The sequence below is a fragment of the Trachinotus anak genome, unplaced genomic scaffold, assembly GCF_046630095.1.
Source record: "Trachinotus anak isolate AG129_WGS33_773 ecotype Australia unplaced genomic scaffold, CSIRO_AGI_Tana_v1 ptg000013l, whole genome shotgun sequence".
NCBI classification, from domain to species: Eukaryota; Metazoa; Chordata; class Actinopteri; order Carangiformes; family Carangidae; genus Trachinotus; species Trachinotus anak.
Window position 1 is genome coordinate 18,260,076 of NW_027273864.1, and position 18,568 is coordinate 18,278,643.

An 18,568-nucleotide genomic window follows, 5' to 3' on the forward strand; every position below is an offset into this window, starting at 1 on the left:
TGCACGACAGCTGCCATTGATATGCAGGCCAGCGGCATGTCAATCTGACAAGATTCTAATAAAGATAAATAATATTGCTACAATTACATATTTTTATTGTGCTTCTGCCACCAATCATGGAAGTGAGTCTGCCACAGACAGCGATTAAAGAGGCCTTTTTATTTCTCATTCTGCTGGCAAAAGGAGCAGGGGGAGGGTGGGAGTGTGCAGCCGGCACTTGGCTCAATGCCGCCAACCCCACCAGAGGAATATAAATTGTCTGTGGCTGATCTCCTCTGGGCTGCGCTCATCAATCATCCCATCAGAGCCCATTAGGGTGGCAGCCTCCTAAAATACACAGCAGCATACGGAGCTGAGGCAGCACCTGTGTTGGGAGCACGTGGACGCCTGCTGCTGACAGATCCCACCACTGTGCTGGCTGCTGCAAACGCTAGCGTCACTCTATTGCAACAGCAGTTATAATCAGTCCAATCTTCAACAATGACAGAACTCTGGAAATGTCTTATACAAACCTGAACCACTCACTGTCAGCACCGTTTTATCACTGTAAGTTCAGCTTTATTAATTGGATTAGACAGTAACTGTGGCAGAATGTGCTCCTCTTGAGACTTTCTGGAAGGGCACAATTTGTCAACCACAAATAAACATCCACCCTCACATGGCCCTGCCCTGAAACTGTTGTTGGTCCTTACATTGAGAAGCTGTTCAAAGGCGAATGTGAAGCCAGACTTGTAATCTGTGGTTCCTTTGGCTTGCATATGCATGACGGCCTCCTTGAAGATCTTCTTGTTACGAACGTTGGCTTGGACCAAAGTCCTGAAGCAAGGGACAACAGCGTCGGCCTTCTCATTGAACTAAAGGGGGAAATCAAAGAACACGTGAGTACACCGTATGTATACTAGCTTTTCCAGACAAAAAAATACCCACAGATTGCATCCAAGTTTGGATCCAACTGTTGTAAGACTGTGTATTCCTGTGTTTTCTCTATGATATGTATGTGTAGTTCATGGCGGCAGGATGCAGACGTGGGTGTGTGCAGATGTAAGCTGCCCTGCTACTCTCTGGCTGGCAGTAAACACTGGTAATTACAACTTTCCACACAAAGAACAGGTGCACCTGAAACGCCAGTGCAAACCACTGAACAGAAACCCAGCCAAGGTAATATCATCTGTCTCATCTCATCCACCAAATTAGCCTAAAGGTGTGTGTGTGTGTGTGTGTGTGTGTGTGTGTGTGTGTGTGTGTGTGTGTGTGCCTGGCATATATATTTCTTCTCATGTGCAGTGTTTATGTGTGATTACAATAGTAGCAGCAATGTGTGTAATAGCAGGTTTCAAATGTTGTTTCTTTTTGAAGGTCAACTTCAAAATCTACTGACATTTTCGAGCCAGATTGATGTAAAACGTTATGTGTGCAAAAAGCTGACATTTCTCGCAGGTTTGTGTTGCTTCACATTTAAATTAATAGACAAAGAAATCAAAGACACAAAAGTATTTACATATTCACATATTCAAGAACCTTCACTTAGTTACTCCTTAATATCCCTTCTCTTGTGTCATAAAAGGTTGTGAGTTACAGCAGGAAACAGGATTAGGAAAAAACCAAGCTGGGTTACATCCACATGCTATAATAAATAGAAATAAAAAAAATCCATTGAAATAAATTCTGTATTATTGTAACTAATTCCATTGGCATTACAGAAGTGAGGCCCCAGTTTGTCATAAAGACGTGTACTGAAGCATGCAGACTCAAGAGATTGTGTCTGATGATTATTTTCAGTTAATTTTTTAGTTATTAATGTCTTTTGTGTTTGCAAATAATTCACAGCAAGCTTTTGTAAGCCCTCACTTTCTTTATTGCGGTGAAAATCAGATGCGTTCCCACCCAGATTACCATGCTCATTTCTTGCTCTTAGAGCTGGGATTTAGAGGCATACAGTGGCTAAGAGCAATGGATTATGAAGGATTACTGAGGGAAGTCTCCAAACAGAGCCACCACACCAAGCATGTGGACGTGTGTGTGTGTATGTGTATGTGTGTGTGTGTCTGCGTTATCTGTCCTGCAATATAGGATAACGTTAATATTCCCCTAAACATTAGTCCTAATAGAAAGCTTAGTAATCAGCAGAGAGTGAAAGAGACAGACGGGCATAATCCCACATGGACAACAGTGATGCAGGAAGAGCAAATACACTTTAATGAGGGAAGTGTAGTGTTTCCACTGCGAGCAAACAACTGGGAGTAGTATGAGCACACTGTGCCATTTACTGACTCCCTGCTTGATTACCACCTGCTTAATGAATACAACAAATATTTGTGTTATTGTTGTTTCCAGGAGTGATTTGTATGATTAATTGCAAATCGTGATCTACAAACTTCCACTTACCCTGGCCACATTCACATAGTCATCATCTGATAGAGTGTCCAGCATCTCCACAACAGAGGTTTTCATGAGCTTCAGGGTGAGTCCGCTGACACTGCCGCTCCTGCAGAAAAGAAGCAGCAAAGCACTTAGAGTGGCAAATGGATGAGGAGCAGTCGCCTTCCTCTAACTTTAGGGTTTCCTCAGACCAACAGGTGGCACTAGTGCCCTTTGACGGAGACACAAACTCTAGCCAGGGAGTAATGTTGAAAGAGGAGGCAGTGAGACACTCACACATCCACAATGATGACCATGTCCTTTGGAGACGATGCACCTTGGATATACCTGCACAAAAGACACAAAGAATGAGCTTTAATTTGTTCCTATAATCTTTGTGAACTGCACTAAAGAAAGAAGCCAAAGTCGCAATGAGCTGAGCCATGATAATATGAAGCGACCATGGCTGAGCCCACTTAAGCTACAGAATACAGAAAAGGCTTATGTGCTTAGAAGAGTTAATAAGTTGTGCTATATAGTATACTTCAGTGTTGGCAACAGCCACTGTTGGCAGACTTGGACAGAGATACTCCTCCATTCTGAATAACAATGCCCACTCTGAATAATTACTGCATAAGCCATAGTAATTGCTAGTTTATGGTCTAAGTATATTATAATATTCACGACAATGGCCTGTACTGGACTGTAACCTCTTAACCACACAAGCCATCACTGACAAAACCGGCCTAGTACTCTGTCTAAAAGATATAAATATTAACATAATATATATCAACAAAGGCTTCACACAGTTTTTCATACCTGTAACCCAATGACAACGGCTGATATTTTATGGTTGCGTGTTTAAAAATGCTTTTGATATTGAGATATCACCGCTATGCTTCATATTGATTTAAAAACCTGCTTGAATTAGCTGTTTGTTTAAGTTTCTGTTTTGAAAATGTGACATTATTTATATCAGTCACTGGCCACCACAAACTGTGGCGGAGACCTGCTGATGTTCGTTTCAGGTGGAGTTAAATTCACAAATATCCTAATGGTGCCTAACCTGTTAAAAGTTGAGCTATCTTTAACAATCTGCCAATAAGATGACACAGTCTATTTCTAGCACCGATCAACATGATCAAATGCCAGAAAAAAATGCCAGTTTGTTGTTGGCAGTGACGCTATTGTGACTCACACAGTGTAATATACTTTATATTTAGTCACTTGAAATTTATATAAACTTGTCGAGGAGCAGCCTGAGTGGTGCTGACCTGTGCTGTGGAGAGCCTGTGCTGAGCTAAGTGCTGTCAGTAAAGTAAAATAGCTGATGTTCTCTTCCTTAAATGACTCATCAGTTGGGCGTCAAACACATTATTTACTTTGGCGGTCCCTTTGTCGGCGGGAGGCGCAAGCTGCTTAAGACCATTATGCTTCTGCTGAAAAGAAACTCCTAAAATAGGTGCTGTTATGGGTGCGTGTCAGCCATAACAGGACAGGGTAGGCCCACAAAGCAGCGATGGCACTGAACTAGCAAGGCCAGGACGAGACTCACACGTAACATCTGTCCACAGTGGATAGAGGATGATATACAGAGGAAAATAAAAAATGCCCTCGCTCTGCTCCAGTAGCAATTAAATTCACATTTACCCCTGATACAAAGAGAGAAAGCTGACATTGATGGACATTAAAGGCTTTTCTGTGGCACACTGGGAAGGGGCAGAGGGGGGTTTCAAATGTGAGTACTAGTTTGACATTCTGAGGAGTGAGCAGGCAAGCAGTTAGCAGCCGTCTTAGGCAGAGGCAGAGTAATCATCGGGGGTCTCTTTCTGCTGATTATCAGCCATTCTGCTGAGTGTGGAGAGAAGCCAGCTGCCTGTGGGCCAGAGAGGCTCTGTTCTTATGCTTGGCCAAGCTGATATGGAGGTAGAGCAACGGAGCCCCGGTAGGCTTCGCCACTGCTCCCACAAGTCTCAGAGCTCCCACTCACTGGCAGGCGCCACTCCAACCTGCAGAATGACCCCTGACCCGAGTTGAAGTGACGTCCCTCAGCACACTGCCTGGGCTGCACAAATCCGGTTTTCAGACACAACCTGGGCCCCACTCTGCTGAAAAGCTGCCTGGAAGCCCCCAGATGGAACAGGGACTCAGCAGCACCAGCACTGCCTTGCAAGAGGTCGATTAACTGAGCATGCCCAGAGTGAACATGGGCAAAATGTGTGTATGCGTGAGGGAGAGAGGGGGAGGGAGAATCCAATTATTTTCAATAATAAAGAATGCCACATCAAAGGTAGAACTTCCGCAGCTCTCCACAACTGTGTGGCATATGAAATCAGGTCTGGAACCATGAGGCATATTGGCATGCTTGACTTTTATCAATTTAATTACTGAAATCTTAATTTGAGGGAGTGAGAGGGAGAGGGAGAGGAGGAGAGATCTGAGACTCCACACAGTGGCGGCTTCTTTCTTTCAAGCGGATGGGGTTAGTGAAAGCAATCATCGATGCAGGACGGAAACTCAGTCAGAATGTGGGCCACGTCTCAATTCCCTCAGGCTCATGGACGGAGACACCCTGTCTGGAGATTGAAGGAGGGTCATTTGGTGACGGCTGATGCCTGCAGACCAACTGCAGGATTTCATTAACTTCTCTGGTCAGCCTATTTCTCATAGAGGAGAATAGTCCTTTAATGGGACTTCAAGTTATTTTGAAGGGGCTAAATGTTAATTATACGGCAATGCAGACTTCTATTACTCAGTCATTATAGGTCATCTCACAATGTAAAATCTCACAATGTTAGACTGTGTAAACTTTGGCCCTAAAATCTGCTGAGAAAATATTACTTTCAAGCAGATCATTTTTCTCTAACTGTGAAAGAGGCGGCATTGATCAGCAGTAATGGGGTTTAAGAGGAATGTGTGAGCAGTGATGGAGTAGAGAAGAGTAACACATGAGCCAGAATAGCGTCACTCTGCACTGAAGCTATAGTGCTACCATGGCTGATCTTCCCCACAGATTGTCTTGGTGTATCAGCACCGCTTCTCTTTCTCTCCCTTTCCATTGCCTCAAGTACGATTGAATTTTTCTCTGTGCCTCTGAGCATAGAACATCAGGATCAGAGAGAGGGGGGATGGAGTCAAGGATTTTTAGTCTCCAGGCTGATATGCAGTTCTACCGTTCTGACAGATAAAAATCATGAATTGAGGCCGGTATCAGTGTATAATTCTCCACATTTTGACTCATGGATCCAGATGTGTTGTTTCTGCATGGATTCCAGTCAGTAATTACCTCTCAGCTTCTGCCCACTGATGCCATTCTTTCCCTGTCATTACCCAGTCTCCTGCGTGCCAAGACCAGGTGACAAGCAGATGGGCCTGGCTGGTGCTGAACTGAGCCCTGTCGTCCATTCTGTCCCACAGTGACACAACCATCAGCCGTCAGCCGGTAGACTCAACATTTCAGCCTATGGCCTCTCTCACCGAAAGTTATGGTCAGCACCTGGCCACTGGTGCTGAACAATCATAACTAGTGAGAGCATTTTATTTTGACATCACTATGTATCCATATATGAGGATCTGGTTCACTCTGAGCCGCTTACTGCAGACGATAAACTAATGTGAAAGCTCTCCGTCCAAGTCCAGCTCCCCTTTAATTCATATACGTGTCCATCATCTACAGGTATTTAGACCAAATCTCACATACCATAAATTAGTATCTGAAACATCAAACTCAAACCAACTGCCTTGAACCACATGAACAAAAACAAAAATTTGGTTCTGAATTACATTATGGTAAAACCTCAAAGCCTTTAAGATCACATCAAAGAGACACATTGCACTGAGGAAATAAAATCAAATATAAATTCACTGACAAAGTGTCTTTGGGCCTTGTACAAATGATAAGGTTTTCTGACAATAATCGAATAGTTGTTACACCCCCACAAAGCAGCATTCATTTTACATACAATATGAATATTCAATAATGTGGCACAACATTTTCTGCATTTACATCTGTTTTGATTGTTTGAAATAGCTTATTGATTTTTTAATGACAAAAAGAGATCAGTCAATAGACAGAAAATTTAGTGAAATCAATTTTGGATATTGATTAAGTTATTCATCAACAAAATATAAAACCTTTCCTGGTACCAGCTTCTCAAATGTGAGAATTGAAATGCTTTTCTCTGTTCTTATGTTGTTGTAAACAGTGAATTGCAAATAACATGTGATTGCTGACGATAAAGTGGCCATTGTTTTTGTTTTTTTCATATTGTGATATAATATCAGCCAAATAAATCAAAAAGCAAGGGGTAGTGACTTGTATGCCCATAAAAAATACAAGAGAGCCATAACATACATCATGTATGTCATGAAATAATCATGTTCATACGATCACAAATGTGTATGTGACATTATGTACAATCACGGTGAAGTCTGATATGTGTGTGTGTTAGACACGTGCTCTTTACACTGAGGTGGAACGAGGTATTGCTCTAAATAAGAAGAGATTAAAGCAGCACCATTCACAACCCCCCCCCCCCAACATAAATCTAAAAGAAATGCATTATACAAGCAATGAACACAATGACATATTCTTCGTTGTGGTGATTGTATTTCACTCCTTTTGCAGCAGTCCAGTAAAGGAGTCTCATTGGAATTCATGAAATAGTTTTATCATGGCACAGCGTTGTAAAATCAATACATTAACTGTGCCGGGGGCCTAACTCTCTCTGGAGATTGTGTTTATGCATCCAGACACATTCCACAAAGTGTTGTGCATTACATTTAAATAGAGGAATTATCTATGACATACATTTCAGATACATGCAATAGATACATGTAGCATGATACATGGAGTGGCTTAGGCTCATTTTATTGTGCCACAGCGAGAGTGCAAGAAAAGCTTACTGTATGTTATGTGTTCATGTTTCACTGTTGTCCATTTTGAACTTGTTTCCTGGCTGCATTGTACATGGCATATACCTAATGAGTGGGATGTATATATAGTATCTTCAATATCGTGTTTTTGTCCACTATAATGTGTGAATTGTCTCCTCAGTGCGAGCTCTGATATACACGCATCATGTTCTCAATACCATAATGGGAGAACTGTATATAACACAGAGAAACTGTTAGTGTGTATGCATTTGTGTGCGTTGTAGGTATGTTTGTGTGCATGTTCCCAAGTGTGCGTGGATTTGTGTTGTGCTGATGGGCTTATTATTTTATGGACTGCTGCTCTCTTAGTGCTCCTGTGGATGTGGCAGGCGAGTAAAGATTGAATTAAGATAAAAATATAGGAGGACGGCGTCCAGAGAGCCTGCAGGAGAAAGAGATGTTGTCTGCCGTTTATTTTTTCCACTTTCTGTTGATTATTGGAAGTGTTGGTACCAACATTCACATTTCCATATTTTCGGTTATGGCTACGAAGAACACACAAAATTTTATGCTCAATTTTTCCACCACTTTCCTTGCTGAAATAAGTACAGAATATTGAATTAGTCCTGCATACTGGAATACATCAGTATCAATTATGAGTAGAAGTACTAGTCTGTTACTGCTGCTCTTAAGATGGAAGAAAAAGTCACCTGCTGTGTCTCTACATGTTGGTTCAAACTGAAATGTCAAGTTTTTTTGATTGGGATTCTCCTAGTGAAACTGCTAAAGCTTTGTGTCTCCTCCTGTCTCACCAATAACACACTGTCCTTTCTGTGAGATAGCTTCTCCCTCACGTGGGCTGAAGAGAGTGAGAAGAATGAAGGATGAAGAATAATTGAAGGACAAGAATGAAAGATGGAGGAGGTGAAGCTCAGGGCTCTAGATATTGGGAATAGTATTTTGGGGAGCCTCAGCTTCGAGGATTGACTAGTAGTCATAATATTTACAAAGAGGTTAGATTGACTTTTTAAAGAAATCAATATGTGATATAGCCTACATGCCGTTGTGAACCTGGGAGGTAATGGGATCTTTGCAACGCTTGGCTAACAGGACTCCTTGCCTGTCTCTGGTTACTTCTCTCTTCGCCCTTTCATTTTCCTCCCTCCCTCTGCCTGACTCCTCGCTCTGCCTCGCTTCCCTTGATATGGTGAACAGACATTATAATGGACAAATGTTAATAATTAATGTCAGAGCAATTGGAGACAATTAAGTGTGTTGACTGGACCATTAATTTTCCTGGGGCTGTTGGTGGGGGAGCAGACGGGGGAGAGAGAGCCCATCTGTAGAGGCAGACGGCCCACCGATCTTTTTCGTAAGAAGTGCACCTGGCCAGCTCCGGCCAGGTCAGCAACGCCACCATCCATCCATCCCAGTGAAGCTACAGGTCTATTATGTTACAAACTGGCCGTGAATTCTGGCTGCTACTTTCATTCTCCACAGTAAATCACAGCTTTGACTGGGTGACGAAGCCCCGGCCACAGTGTCAGTGCAAACATTACTGAGGCATGTCCCTGCAATGGCATCTGTGTATTCCAGTGGCTACACTGGTATTTGCAAAGCTACATTATCTATCTGGTATATCAGCCCATGTGATCTGATGTATCTGTGAGTTTGTGAGAGGAAAAGAGCAGATAGATATGTGGGACAATGTGCAACACAGTGTGTGTTTGTACATTATTTACTGGACACACATGTAAAGGCCCTTTTTCCTGTATGTGTTTATCCTTGGTGTTTGTTTTGATGTGCACTTTTTCGGACAAAAGTACAATTACCAAGAAAAGTGACATTTAAATTTCACATGCCGCACAATGTTTTTATGGTTTCTTTTCTTGTCTAGTCTGTACTAATGAAGCATTTTCTCTATTTCTGCAATGATAGCTTCGACTTTACGATTGGAATAAAACTACACGATATGGGTCCTCTCCAGTGCTGAATGCTGTAAAGGGACAGGCCACTTAAAACAAGACTATTTCACTTCTTAAAAGGAAAAAAAATCTCTTACAAATGAAAGGCTGTATTAATAAGCAATCAAATGCACCCTGGTTTATTTCAGCATCTTCCTGAGGGTTTCTGCTGCTTTGCTCTGGTATGACCAGTATCTTATGGTGGCTATTTCTAGTAAACTTTAGCGAGACATTACTTATCATTTTTGCTTTACTCTATGACTCTTTTTTTTGTTGGTCCTTCTGTTACACTACATTTTAGGATTTACTATTATCCCATAACTGTCGCAGTGGTAAATTCAGCAATTGTTATCAAGCCCACTTTAAATCTCACTTGATAGGTGGGTATGATATGTGGGTTTGTTGAAAAAGGGGAAAAATGTTGCTGGCTCTCAGATGTCTGTTAACTGCTTCTATGGTAAACACCTGAAGCCTAGATGCCCAAATTCTGTTTCATTCTCTTCTGTAAATATGCATAATGGCTCTTTAAGATTTTAACAATTCAAAATTCGATTCTACTGAATCACCTAGTGGGTGCATGAGTTGTGTTTTGTCCGACTTGCGTTAATGCTCATGTTGTTATTTGTGTTACTGTCCCCGTGACGGATGCTGCTATCTCGCCGTGTCACATGACGGGCTTACCTAACCCCTGTGGACTGTTTTTGTAATGTGTGTGATTGGCCGACCTCTCCAGAGAATGTCAGTCGGGGAGACAGCATGTTAGACTATAATCACACAAGTCTGACCTGACATATAATGACACTCCCTGCCACGGCCCCGCCACTCAGCGCGGCTGGGCACAAGTTGCTAAGCAACAGGCCACAGGAAATGTCGAAGGCTCCGACATGAGGAAAAGCTCGACAGAAATGACAGTGACAAACATGGAGGACCAGGGGGGTGACAAAGTGTTCGTCTGCGCAAAAATACACCCCTTTCTCTGTGTAATGTCGTCACAGATGCTGCCGCCGCTCAGCAGTCCCCCTCACCTTTCTCTTTCCTTGTTCCTTCCTGTCTCCGGGAAGAGTCCCCCAGTCAAAACACGTGTAAGAGAATTAAACTCGGGTGAGCTTTGGTTATTGTGCTGACAGATCAAAGACAGGATCCTTGTTTTAAGTTGCCCTGCTGCACAGTGCCTTGTGTTTTCCAGCATTTTTCATGTTTATCGTGTTGCCTGCTGTGACAGTGGAGCACTAGGGAGACTTTCTTCGGGTGTTAACTTAATTAAATTGTCAGGGAACACCTTGTTAGTCCGATGATTACAGATAAACGGAGGTGTTAGGCGATCCCTTTCAATTTTTTTGTTGAAAGGCTTAAAATGCTTCCGTGCATAATCTAAATGTAACTGTAATGTCATCCAATAAGAACCTTGTATCACTGATTGACAGGTCAAACCCCTCAGTTATATATCTGAATATATTTGGAATTAACAGTAAAAATAAGTGACTCTATTGACCAACTTACTATTCTCTCTTTTATCCCACAGGTGATATGACAGTACAACCACAACACTGTGAGGGGGATGTAAACTGTTTAAACTTTAATTGATTAATTTAATTGTTTGTTTTTATGTTGTTTGGATTGTTCTTTATCAAAAGTTCAAACATCTTTGACTTTGAATAAACTGTAGTTTTATGTTGGTTTTATATATAGTGTTATTTTATGGGTATTCAAGTCATTTGTTTTGGTAATCAGCACTGGTTGGTTAGGATGGAAGCGCTGTAATTTTCAGATTTTTATGGAACACTAAATTAAGCCATGAACCTTTACTGGGCCTTTTAAACTCCACTTACAAATCAAATGATGTCAAGATTGTGGATTTTGGATCGTGGGTTTCGTATAAACTTAACCAGAATGCAAAGGTTTCTCTTGCTTGTCTTTTGTTTTTTTGGTCTGGGTCGTTGACTTCATCTGACAGCCTGGCCTGACCTCAAACAGCCACTCAGGTTGAGCTGGACCGAGACAGAGATGGAAAATGGGGTCAGGTCTAATCAACATTGCTGCCATGATTATGTCCAGTTCACTCCAACCTGTAACCAGGCAACAGGCAGGGCTGCCACAAAGCCGATGTGACAGTGGCAGGTAGATTGAACCTGGAAGGATGGACAGGAAGCTAGGGCGGGTGGGTGAGGGGGCTGTTTGGCTCGACGCAGCCTAGTTCTGTCCAGCCTGTCACACTTGGCCATCCCGGCACTGTACGGGGATCAGTTGTTGCTCTAAGAACCACAGGCAAAGGTGGTCACTTTAAACAAAAACATTAGCCCCTATCTTGTTTTGTCCTTGTAGCACAACACAGTGCATTCTACATTATCACTTACTGAGATAAATATGGGTTGGGAAAATGCTTTGATCTCATTCCATTAAACAGTACCATTTATTTTGCTGTAGGCTGTAGGGAGCACAGGAGGTCTACAGGAGCCGGAGACAAAACACTGTACAGGAATCTTTATACAAGACTGGATTTAAAAATTAAACCCTTTCTTTGTACATGTGGCTACAATCACAAAGTCATCTTAATGTGCACACATGCCTTAAGCAGCCAGTTTAAGAGAATTATCTTAACAATTATGTTAAGATAATTTTTTTATAACAGATGCATTGATACATACAGCATGTTACCTTTGTATTTTAGTATTTTAATGTAGCGCAGTGAAGTAAGCACAAGTAATAATTCAAAAGAGTTTTATGTAAATAGGTTATTTCTTTTAACTCCAACGCCGAGCAAAGAATTTTGAAGATTATGAAAAGACCTAAAATGATCTTCAATATTCAATCAAAGAGTATGGACACAAGTTTATGCCTAAATTAAAAAAAAAAAATCAAATGTGTGTACAGCATGTGTGTGTACTGAGATCACATCACAACAGTTTGTCAGAATTTTAAGACCGTGTGACAGCGCTGCTGCTGACAGCACAGGTGTTGTGATGACAAGTTAAATCTCTGCAATTTTACTCTGCTGCTGCTGCTGCTGCTGCTGCTGATGATGATGATGATGATGATGATGATGATGATGTTTGTATTGGCTAGAGGCTGTCCGCTCTGAGCTACACAAACCCCTGTCCTCTCAACACTAAGCTGGACTCACCTGGTGCCCAACAGTCACTCTGTCCAACACTCATCTGGAGCAAGACAATGGACTTTGAAAGTTCAGCAAATTATCTTATATTAAGTACATTAAAGGCGAAAGGACAAAAGCAGTGTCAGGGTATTTCACCATTAATGCCCCTGAAGAAATTACACTGATATTGTACTGAGACTATACACCTCGGGTTCTTTATATAGATGGCACTTACCATGGTCTTCTGCGGACATCATACAGGTCGATCTTGTTGGGTGCCCTCCATGGAGTGGCTGAAGAGAGGAAGGAAGTTAGTTATGGGCCGTACAGTGCACTGTAGGATATTTCAGATCAGATTAGATCAAAGTAATCATAATTTCATTCTGTCTATCGAGTTACCAGTACAGCCATCTGATAAGAGATTGCCAATGTCCTGCACCCGAGGAGCCCTCGGGTCAATTTAGACTTTATCTTGCCCTGAGTTATAAGACTGTTGACTCAGTGCCCTGCAGCCTACCTGGGTAGTATCGTGTCACTCCTGTGGCACTGCCGAACACCTGCCACCGCAGAGAGCTGTCATCTCGACGGTTTTCAATGAAGACCCTTTCCAGAGCCTGGGTCCAGTTTAACTCATTAAGGATGACTGGGGCTGTAATAAACACAAAGAAAGAGAAACACAAACGTGAACAGGTTAATTTAGTATAGGGCATATTGTTGTAAAGTTTATCCATTTACACAGAAAATTGCTTTTCAAAAGGAGAAGACAAGGTTTGCACAAATTTTCACCTATATTTTCATGTCCCCAATGGATCCAAAAGATTTCTGCTGCACAAGTTTTTGGTAAACAAGGTCCTCTTGCAACGAGCACAATTCAGAATATGCTTCTGGTTATGTAAAAAGAAAAAAAATGGAGATACTTGCAAATGAGTTGCTGATTATGTGCCATAGCCCCTAAAAGTATGTATTAAAAGAAGCATAAATGCTGAAGCTACAGGCGCTAAAAATATTTTTTAATAATCCGATTTACACCCACAATCTTATATTACTGATTTTTTGCACCTGTTTTTTAAAATGCAAAATAAACAGATAAGTTCCATTATTTTTGATAAAAGCCTAAAGTCATGAGCACTAAACATAGTGTAAGCAAAGTGCAACACACTAGGTTTTTTTCTGTTGGTACCCCAAAGGTCAACTCTCCTTGCTGAACAACCTTGTCCGTGCCAGCAGCAGTAAGCTGAGTACATAAGAATGGATGTATGCAGGCGGCTCGGCCAGTGGTAGCCCTCTGAGCGGGGCATCAGTCTAATCTGGGTGATCTCTGAGGAGTGCAGATGAGGAATCTGAGATGACCTTGGAGGAGGTCATGTGTCACTCGCAGCATGTGGAGACAGAAGCCACTTCTGAACTTTTGATAGCAGAGAAATACAAAACTATTTTGGCGTTAGAGGACAGGGGAGAACAAGAAAGAGAAAGAGAACTGGTCTGTTTGTTCATGTGCGCCTAACCACGTCAAGGTGTGTGTTTTGACTTAAAATGTAAGGTCGCAGATATATCTCACAGGTCAGTGGGACACTGTGAAATGGATTTATGGTCTTGGACAGAAGTATTTATCATCTAGTCAACAAGAAATGAAAAAACATGCTGCTGGTGGTGGTAGAATAACCGTACCACAGCATCCCGTTTCTTTTCTATCTCACTCACATAACTCATATCCTCCTTCTATACGAGGGACAATATGAGTTAACTTCGAGTAACCTCTCCTATTGTTCTATTTCCTTCATTTTTGATCCTGATTATACTTTCTTCTATCCTTACAAAAAGAGACAATATGCCTCTGCACACACACACACACACACACACACACACACACACACACACACATACACACACACACAAAAAATGCTTTCAGCCTGTGTTTAATAGCTAAGCTGAAGTCAGAAGATGCGGAGTGCAATCAGAGGTTTAATAGCCACCTGATTAAAGAGGAAACAAGATGAGGCGCTGAGCTGAGGAGAACTTCACTCGCTTCTCTGATTTAATTACTCAGCCAACCAAAGCTAGATAAGCCTCTGAACCGACAAGTCCAGCTTTTCTCAACCCCTCGTTTGAATTTCACACAAATAAATGATCATTATCCACTTTTCCCATGCTTTTCAATTACCACTCAAATTCTTTGACGAGCTGTCAGTTTAGAGGTAAGAAATACACCACCAACCTTCTTCTATCTACTGCGTCCACCTCTTTTACTCTAAGCTGAAAGTGTCTGAAGAATCACAATCACACTGTCATTACCTAAACCTACATAAAATAATATTGTTATCTTTTCAGCTGAAAGCTCTGCTCCGCCTTGCCAAACGCTCCCCACAATTGGAGCTTAAAACAAAGCTAAGTTTCATTACTCTCTAGCATCCTGTAAAACAAATGCACACAAACCTGCACATGCGCACACGCACGCCCGCTACACAAGCACTAAGTAGTGTCTGGAGGATAGGAATATATGAAAGCCAAATTGCTGCCATCACCAAGGGGAGCTCCTCAACATGTTTTTCTCAAAATTCATAGACATAAACACAATGGAAGAATGGAGGAGGATAGAGGCAGCCCTACAGATGGGGATAAACATAAAAACCCAGAGAGAGGGGGAGGACGATTGATGGAAAGCAACACAGAAATTAACACGAATGAGTGGCTGCTTTCACAGCCCGAAAAAAAGGCAAATTTCTCACCCATGAGGAAAGGAGAGAGAAAAAAAAAAATCTAAACAAACTTTAAACTGCTAAATTGAAAATGATAGAATCTAAGACATGACCGAGGTCAATGGACTGATTATAGGAAGTGTGACAAGCACTCCGGTATTGTCAGCCTGAAGACTAGGGTTGAGTCAGTCAGTTGGTTCTGCTCTAGTTAGTGTGGGTTTTTGACTCCGTTATTTGTGGTTACTTGGGTTTGTTTGCTCAACTGGATCCTTGCACAACTGGATTTTGTAAGTTTAAACTTACTGTATGTGATTTTTTTTTTTGTTTAGGTGAAACATGACCTCTTTAGTGAAACGTTTTGTGGAGTCTCCTTTTAGGGAGCTCTTGCAGCAGTGTACAAGAGACCAACTCTTGAAAATAGCTGAGCACTTTGAAATTCAACTTCCTCACAAATGGAAAGAAACAAATAAAACAGACTGAAACTAATTTCTGGATGGAGATGTATTTGATAAGTGAGGAAGTAGTATGTTTTAGATTTTGCATGTTGGCAGCTTGGTAGCTTGGCCTGCTGGCTGTGCTAAACACACGTGCTACAGCTCATGTTTTGTGAGCTTTATCGTAGCTTGGTTACCTCTTTGTGTTTCATGCCTTAGGGCAATTTGGTTGGCTTGTGAGCCTTTGGCTTAGAGGAAGACCTTTGGGTATGCTGCTTTGGGGTACTGCTGTGTTAATTCCAGTGTGGTGTGTATTTGGTCGCTGGAGTTTGGTGTAGGCAGAGCATTGAATTTGCCTTGTCTAGCTGCAGGCCATGTGTTGTTGGACACTTGTGAGTTTTGGTATATATTTTGAGCAACGTTTTGATACGTACTGAGTCAGTGGTTGAGCTTCATTTCGTACTGACCAGAGGCCTCACTTTTCTGTGCTCCTCACTTTTCTAGGAGTGGGTAATATCATGGCAGATGCCCTATCCCACATTTTCTGAATGTCTCCACTCTTTTAACCGTCTCCTCAGTGTTTACCTCTTTTCAGTTTTCTTTAAAAATGATCCTCAGGTACCAGACTGCGAGAACTGAGATGGTTGAAATTTTTTTTGTTTTGACAAATACTGACATTGTTTCCTCCAGTTTAGAGGACTAATTAATTTGCTACTCGCCATTGTCTTAAGCTTTGTCAAAAGCCGACATTTAACAATTGCTATTAGTAATTTTATTGTGGTGATCGCCTCTTATTAGTTTGTAGTATGGAATCCCTTTGTTTACTTGGTAGGTGAACAACTAGTTAATGAAGAAGTTGTTCATTACTGTTTTCTATTTGGGGGTGTTAGGACAACTGGGGCTTTACCATCATCATAAAAAATACAGTAACTTGTGTTTTACTGGAAAACAATGTTGTCCATGTTATCATTTTAATGATTTTTCTGGTTTGGACTTTTCTGCTATAAACTTAATTGCATTCAACCAGAATGAGAAAGAGGAATAAAGAAAGAGCTTAATGTTCTATCTCTCATAGCACAGTGTTTACATTACAAAAGTCCAGATGATCTGAGGAGCAAGAAAGACTGAACTCGAGAGAAAAGTGCATGAGACCAGTGACTACATTTTACTGATGTTTGAACAGAAATTTTCAGGGAACCAAACTATGCATTTCAATTTCATGCGGGCCATGCAATACTCCATGGTGAAAGAGTCATCCGATTAATGTTTAAAAAGTATTATCCTTTAAGCATGAGTTATCACAGCAGGTTGCTGCCATAGCATCCTGTGTGCTGTGAAGTCCTGGGTGCTCTTATCTGAAGAAGCGCTGGGTCCGTAATGATAGCTATCCCAGACAGGCCAAGGGCGCAGAGACATCCTATGACCTCTGTTTAAAACTAGAACCATCTCAGCTACCCCGACTAACATCAAGGTATTAACAAAACGCTGGCTGCCTATGCAAGACAAATTATCAGCTGCATCGCTGCCCAGGGCTGCGCACACACATGAATTCAATGCCTGTGATGTACTTGATATGTTTTCTGAATGCTTGTGTGTCTTCATATCGACCCAACTGCTGGTCAGTCTTCATCTTTCAACCAGGAGTAATAAAACGTTGTGTATGTGTGTTTATGCTGCCAGTTTAAATTAAACCAGTCATGTGTGAGCCGCCTCTACTGTAGATCCCATTCTGCAAACACACACACATAGAAAAACACACATCTGCAGGAGATCTCTGCAGAAAGAACGGGCACATCAGAGATAAGAGAACACAACAAACTAATTCTCTTTGATTTATTCAGTTAGGATATGCCGTGACTCCTCTGGACAGTTGATAAAAAGACAAATTTCCCCTGGGGGGGGAATATGCTCACACAAGCGGACAGGGCCCCCGAGCGTTGTGCTGGGCTCATCTTTCACATGAAACGCGCTTCTCTCTGATATCTTTAAAAGGTAATTCATCAGCGTGCCACTCCTCTGACATTTAGAGCACCCTTGGCTTTGCTCCTTTATGGAACAAGACTGCACACTAAGTAGGGAAACAATTATGAGTGGGATTTATGGAGCATCTCTGCGTGAGATCATTCTTCAACCCCTTTCCACCAACACCTCTATCCCATGACCCCAACCCCACATCCACACATTATTCACACTGATATACCTGTGATAAGGAGCCATCCAAACCTATGAGAGCCTTATGCTTTGTATTAACTCAGCATTATAGGAACAGGTACATGCACTGACTGTACACACAGGGCAGAAAAAAAAGGCAGAGTGGCCTGTAATATATCATAGTGGAACACAAGCGGTTGCTCATAAGAAATCCATAATGATAATGGAGTTAAAGCTATTAGCTGAGCCCATTTGAAGAGTCATAACTGTTATTACTGTCATTGCCATAAGGCGTTTACATATTCTACTTTTTAAATGGAGAGACTAAGTAAGTACTGGTGCAGTTCAAGTCTGCTAACTTTGACCTATAAGTGACATTACTCAAGCAGACAGGTAGGGAAACAGTGAGACATGTACAGCGTGTTATGAATCTTAGTGAGTTAACATCTAGAAAGCATATTCTCCCAAAGTCATATCTCAAAAGGGAAGATTATCACAATCTTTGGCAGTATCACAGAGTAAGGAGAGACTCATTATAACACAAAACCACTAGTCTCTTTACTTAAATGGTCAGTTCACCTTCATTACAAAAGCATATTCCCTCACTTACCCTTGTTCCATTCAGCCACACAAATTGTCAGATAGTTCGATTAATTAATAATTAATTAATTGTTCCTCCTTAATCTTCCTTTTTTTTTTTTCACTTCCAGACCAAAGCAATGAGGGGTGAATAGAATTTTATTTTTGGTGCTCATGCCACTGAAAAGTGATTGAATTCAATAGCAACATGTATTTCCAGCAAAGGTGGATAATCTGAAGAGCTCACTGTGAGCAGGTTTCAAATAACCCTAAAGGTCCGTGACACTGTAAAACAAACATGTCTGCATCTACATGTGCCACCTCCTCCTTTGCCTCTCTGTACTGTCAGCCCGATTCCTTCTCCATCTCACCCCCCTCTCCTGTTTCCTCCCTGTCTCTCCTTCTTTCCTCTCCCTT

General features: G+C 41.6%; 1 protein-coding gene across 5 annotated transcripts in view; it reads right to left on the minus strand.

Moving 5' to 3' along the window:
- cacna2d2a (calcium channel, voltage-dependent, alpha 2/delta subunit 2a) overlaps positions 1–18,568 on the minus strand; it is a 191,069-nt gene that overhangs the window by 26,672 nt on the left and 145,829 nt on the right. For all 5 annotated transcript variants that reach the window (XM_071495602.1, XM_071495601.1, XM_071495600.1 and 2 more), the window contains 5 exons: positions 12,809–12,940; positions 12,527–12,584; positions 2,656–2,706; positions 2,386–2,485; positions 693–854 (listed from right to left, as the gene is read on the minus strand). In XM_071495602.1, coding sequence (XP_071351703.1) covers positions 693–854; positions 2,386–2,485; positions 2,656–2,706; positions 12,527–12,584; positions 12,809–12,940 — 503 coding nt within the window. The remainder of the gene's footprint in view (positions 1–692; positions 855–2,385; positions 2,486–2,655; positions 2,707–12,526; positions 12,585–12,808; positions 12,941–18,568) is intronic.